At 31.1% G+C, this 5795-nt stretch overlaps 1 protein-coding gene across 1 annotated transcript in view; it reads left to right on the top strand.

The window, feature by feature from the left end:
- LOC127104827 (beta-glucosidase 24-like) overlaps positions 1-710 on the top strand; it is a 1641-nt gene extending 931 nt beyond the window's left edge. Inside the window, exon 1 of the mRNA XM_051041974.1 lies at positions 1-710. This exon is cut by the window's left edge and continues 931 nt beyond it. Coding sequence (XP_050897931.1) covers positions 1-710 — 710 coding nt within the window.
- Positions 711-5795: the final 5085 nt, after the last annotated feature.

The following is a 5795-nucleotide window of genomic DNA, read 5'->3' as shown; positions in this document are numbered from 1 at the left end:
GAAGTTATGTTCCCTACAGCTCTAATCCGGAGGATGTGGCTGCTGCTAAAAGACTAATGGATTTCTATTGGGGATGGGTTTTAGAGCCAATTTTCCATGGAGATTATCCACAAATAATGAGAAAGCTAGTGGGGAATAGGCTACCCATATTTACAGAAAAGGATAAAAAAATGTTAAATGGAAGCACAGACTTTATCGGGATCAACTATTATACTTCTTACTTTGCTAGACATGAAACAAATAGAACCAAAATTTTTGGTGATAATTTTGATGCCTTAGCCATGTCAGAAGTTTCTAACATCGAAGGAAAAACTCTTGGTTACATGGATCAATACGGTTTAAACTTTGTCTACCCTGAAGGATTATATGACTTCTTACTTTATATTAAGAAAAATTACCAAAATCCAAAAATCTACATAACAGAAAATGGCATTGCTTCTTTCAAAACTCCAAATCCATTGAAGGACGAACACCGAGTTGCTTACATTGCTTCACATATTAACGCGACCAAAGCAGCCATAGATGCCGGTGTAAACGTTTGTGGTTACTTTGCCTGGGCAGCTTTTGATACATTTGAATTTCAAGCAGGCTATTCTAGAAATTGGGGGCTTTATCATGTTGATTTTAATGATAGTCTCAAGCGTATACCAACTGACGCAGCTAATTGGTATAGCAAGTATTTGACAGATGAACTTAATGATCTAAACTAAAAAATAAAGTATATCAATACAAATGGATAACATGGAAACAATCTCCTTGAAAAATTATTATTTATAACACGATGACTATTTAATTTGTTTGTTTGGAAATTATTTAAATATTCATATTTGTAATTTAGATTAGCATAGATACTAGTACGATGCACGTGTTAATGTTCACTCATGTAAAAATTCAAAGAATGTGTAAGGAATTTTGCTCTAAAATATACTGTAAACTCGTTGTTTACCAAAGTTAAACAAAAATTTATTTATTTTAAGTGATTTCATGTATGTGAAGAATTTATTACCCATTCCGTGTAGCTATTAGAGTGAATTGTTAAATACTTCAAAATCGTAAGCTTAGCTTTCTAGCACAAGTGTTATATGCATTAGACAACTTTATAACTCCTAAAAATAAAGACAATCATGTGTGCATTTTTGTTCATATAAGTTACTTTTAAGTGAAATATTATTCTCTTTCACATATTGTCATATTGCTCATCTAAATGTTATATACATCCTAATTATCTAAATTGAATTTTTAATCATACGAAAATTCTATAGCTATTGAACATCCAAAACTAGAACGCACGTCATTTTTTTTTATATTTTTTATAATATATTTAAGTGGACTTTGATTTGAATTAATTTTGCATTTTCGGTACTTATATCTAGCCGTTTTAATGGGTAAAAAAGAATATTCCTACTAATTACTATTGATTATTTATTTTTATTGTTGATTGTCTCATTTGTAGGCAATTTTAAATCTAATTAATTTTATTTTCTAAATTAAAAGTAATACTAACTAATGTTCTGTCAAAGAGATGTGAAAGACTAATTAGAAATAGAAATGGAAAAATATATCTTCATAATACTCTTCCTTTACTGTCCATTGAAGAAGTAGGATAAAAATCTTACAAAAATCTTCCTTTAGTGTCTTGCTAAAATCTTACAAAAAAAAGTAGGATAAAAATCAGAGTGAACATATAAGAAAAGTGAACCATCAATTTATAGGAAATCTGGATTGTTAAAAAAAATCTTACAAAGAATTAAAAATGATACAAAACCATTGTGAAGATAAAATGGTGGATAATTTATTTACACCTCTTCTTCATGCACGCTATAATTTCTCCTATGTGGAGACTAATCTTCTCGAAATTATTTTGATTATGCGGTGACTTTGTAAAATTATAGTTATATATCCTTTATATATTATTTTTCAGATTAGCAACACAATCAATATCATACTCATAGAATTATTGATTAAAAATTTATGTTGAAGCAAGTTCGTCAGTTTCATATAAGTATCAAATCATAGACCTCAACCAAAACAAACTCACGACTTATTTCATATTGTGGTAAAAATCTACATATCCATGATAACAAACTATATGCTTGATTGGTCGAATATAGTTTTATAAAAAACACTAATGTGGCTATGATAGAGTTTCCTTTTTCATAATAGACAGCCATCCGTTCCAGAGAGCATTGAAGTTCCTGACTAGGGCATCATGTGTAAAAAATGTTGACTATAAAGAAAAACTCTATTTGGTTTTCTTGAAAACTCTTTGTTCATTATATCTTTTGGACTTACATGAGATGAATGTTAAAATTATACTTCGTAATAAAAATATTAATGAAATAATATGGTATAACCACGAGAAACTTTATGCCAATAGAAAAAAAAAGTAGATGGTTTGAAAATTAATAAAATTCTTTTGAGTTAATAAAGCTATCTCTTTAGCGATACCACATAGTCATGCAACTTAATTGTCTCACTTAGTCATGCAACTTAATTATCTCTTATTTATTTTTGTCTCACTTGTTTTAAATAATTTGAAACACAAGTTATCCAACATGAACGAACTTAATTAAATAAACTTGAATATTATATTACTTAACCAAAACCTAAACATAATCTAAAAAATACGAATATATATCAATAAATATAACTAAGAACATGATAGATAAATAGAGAATGAGATTAAAAATATATGAAAAGAAGAAGGTGGAGAAATGAGAAAGATTATTATTTTTTGAATGAAGAAGATTATTGTGTTTCAAATAAAGATAACTAAGGAAAGAATCTTTTATTTGTGTTTGTCGTTGTTGTAATGCCTTATAATATTATCGGTGAAATGAGATTTTTTTGCAAAACACATAGAATAAATAAATAAGGAGGCATTAAAGATCATGTTAAGAGTCTCACATCGGATAATATATGACATGAACATGTGTTTATAAGTGGGGGCAATCTTCACTCTACCAACCGATTTTGTAGGATTGAGTTAGGCTCAACCACATTTCTTAATATGATATCAAGATCCTCGTTTAAGATCTGGTGGACCACCTATTACGGTTTCCGCTATTGGGTCATCCACCATTTATTTCCATGCTCCAGTTGTCTAATCCTGAACGTGGAGGACTGTGTTAAGAGTCCCACATCGGATAATATATGATTTGAAGATGTGTTTATAAGTGGGGGCAATCCTCACTCTATCAACCGGTTTTAATCGGTTTTGTAGGGTTGAGTTAGACCCAATCATATTTCTTAACAGGTCAAAAAGTACAATATGAGGGTTGATAGAAGGTAAAAGAGGTACTTAACAACTAGCAAAAGTAAAACGTAGCATCATACAAGTAATAAGAAATCGACCACCAATACAAAAATAAAGCAAAAACCTGATAGTAAGACAGATTAAGAGCATCAAATGTGAAGACACAAAACTAGAGCTCCCTAGCCAAGGAGCAGTTAGAACGAACATTGACCTCCACCTGAGCAACAAGAACACACAAAAGGGAGGACAAAGACACTCAAACCTCTATTGGCTTAGACACATGAATCAGCTAGAACAAACATTGATCTCTACCTGAGTAACAAGAACACGTCAAAGGGAAGACAAAGACACTCAAGCCTTTATTGGCTCAAATACAAGATAGGATTCTCGAGACAGGCCAAGAAAGCCCATGAGTTACCTACGGACCTACCAAGATACCATTTTCACGCCAAGAGAATACTCAAGTCATTCACGTCCTTCAAAATCACCAATTTACCTGAGAACACTATATCATTCTTAGATTTCTAAATCACCAAATTCACAACATGCCAAATTATAAGACAACCCCCTAATCCTAGATAAACCTCAAAACGACAAGGACATCTGAAAAAAGGTCACATGATCTCTAGGTAAAACCAAAATCCACCCTAGCCAACTAAAATCCTATAACCAATCAGAAATCACTACCTCACAAATTACAAAAAGATGAGAGTACGACTCAATAACCCTTGAATAGAAAGGGTATAAGACACCCCTTCAGATATTGGGCTAAGCTGAAGGGGGTAAAATCCTTGATAACCCATATAACATCAGATATAAAAACCCATTAATGCTAAAGAAGCCAAATTTTTCTCCATTTAAGATCTCATACCCAAGTATAACCCTTCCATCTATCAACCTCCTCCACAAAACAGACATAAGTAGGCCTTCTTGGAACCAATTAGGGGGGGGGTCCTCCGCTCTGACCCCTAGTAGGGACACCCCTCTTGACCAAGGCGACACAGATCAAAGACATCCAACTCTACCACACATTATAGACAAGATCGAAATACCTACATGTCTAACAGATAAAATATCACACCAGATACCTGAAGCACCCGAAAGTATATGTCACTTCCACTTGCCTAAAAGAGCCAGGTTGACCATCCTCGAGTCACAGACACCTAAATAACCCAACTTCTTATACTTACACACATCATCTCATCTAACCTAAGCAACATTAAAACCTTCTCTGACACCGCCCCTAAGAAATCTTCTTTGAATTTTCACAATCTTCTTCTAAACCTTAATAGGGATCTTTAAGAATGACAAAAAGAAGATAGGAATGTCATTAAAATACAAAATTCAGAAGAATCACTCTCCCTCCCAAGGATACATACCTATGCCTCAAAGAGAGGAGCCATATAGTAATTATATTAACTACAGGTTCCCACGTAGAGGATCACAACCGGGGGTTGGCTCCCACTAGAAGACCAGAGTACTTGAGTAAATTCTCTTGCTTGCGGTGGAGGAAATCACAAACATGGTCTAAGAAGGTAAAGTCAAAATTCATCCTAACGAGAATACTCTTTGCAAAATTCACCCTAATGATAGTACTTTTAAAATATTTTTTAAAAAATTGTTTAAATATTTATTAAAATCTCAATTAAATACGAGTCAATAAATTATTTTTAAATAAAACTATGTTAGAGATTTTTAGTAGACATGTTATCTATAACAATATATAAAAGGAAAATTTGGTTTTGGTGTAACCTATTTTTCTACCAATTTTACCCTTAGATAACTTACATAATAACTTCTAATAACTTCTATTGAAACTATTATTATCATCTTTCACATAACTTCCTACTATTAACTTCTTATATAACTTCCAATTAAAATTAATATTAAATAAAATAATATCGTATATATCTATAACAATATATAAAGGGAAATTTTGGTTTTGGTGTAGCCTACTTTTCTACTTTTCTACCAATTTTACCCTTAGATAACTTACATAATAACTTCTAATAACTTTTATTGAAACCACTATTATCATCTTTCACATAACTTCCTACTATTAACTTCTTATATAACTTTCAATTAAAATTAACATTAAATAAAATAATATCGTATATATTTTCACGTATGTTTATTAAAAAAGCGGTGCCCGTCTGGACGTACACTAGTATAAATTAATAAAAAGGTAGTTGTTTACTAGGTTACTTACTAGGTTCACATAATATGCCAGATTGTTAATTGATAATGAAAGCACAAAGAGAGTCTTTATTAATATCACTAGAAAAGTTCAATTTTCAAAGCTCAATGTTAAAAAGAATAGTACACTGCAAAAATATGAAGAATCATCAAGTATCTCTTGGGCTAAGTGGCCATTAACATGTGATTTTGTTATGTTACTTTTAATAAAACTGTCACTAAATTGGACTATTTTCAAATTGTATGGAAAATCAAAACTTGCATGAAAAATGAAAATTTTAAAATCTTAAAGCTGTTAATTTTTTATCCAAATAATTCGATTTAAAAAAAAAATTCAAAATAA

The sequence above is a fragment of the Lathyrus oleraceus genome, chromosome 7, assembly GCF_024323335.1.
Source record: "Lathyrus oleraceus cultivar Zhongwan6 chromosome 7, CAAS_Psat_ZW6_1.0, whole genome shotgun sequence".
NCBI classification, from domain to species: Eukaryota; Viridiplantae; Streptophyta; class Magnoliopsida; order Fabales; family Fabaceae; genus Lathyrus; species Lathyrus oleraceus.
This window is presented reverse-complemented; position numbering and strand designations above follow the sequence as displayed.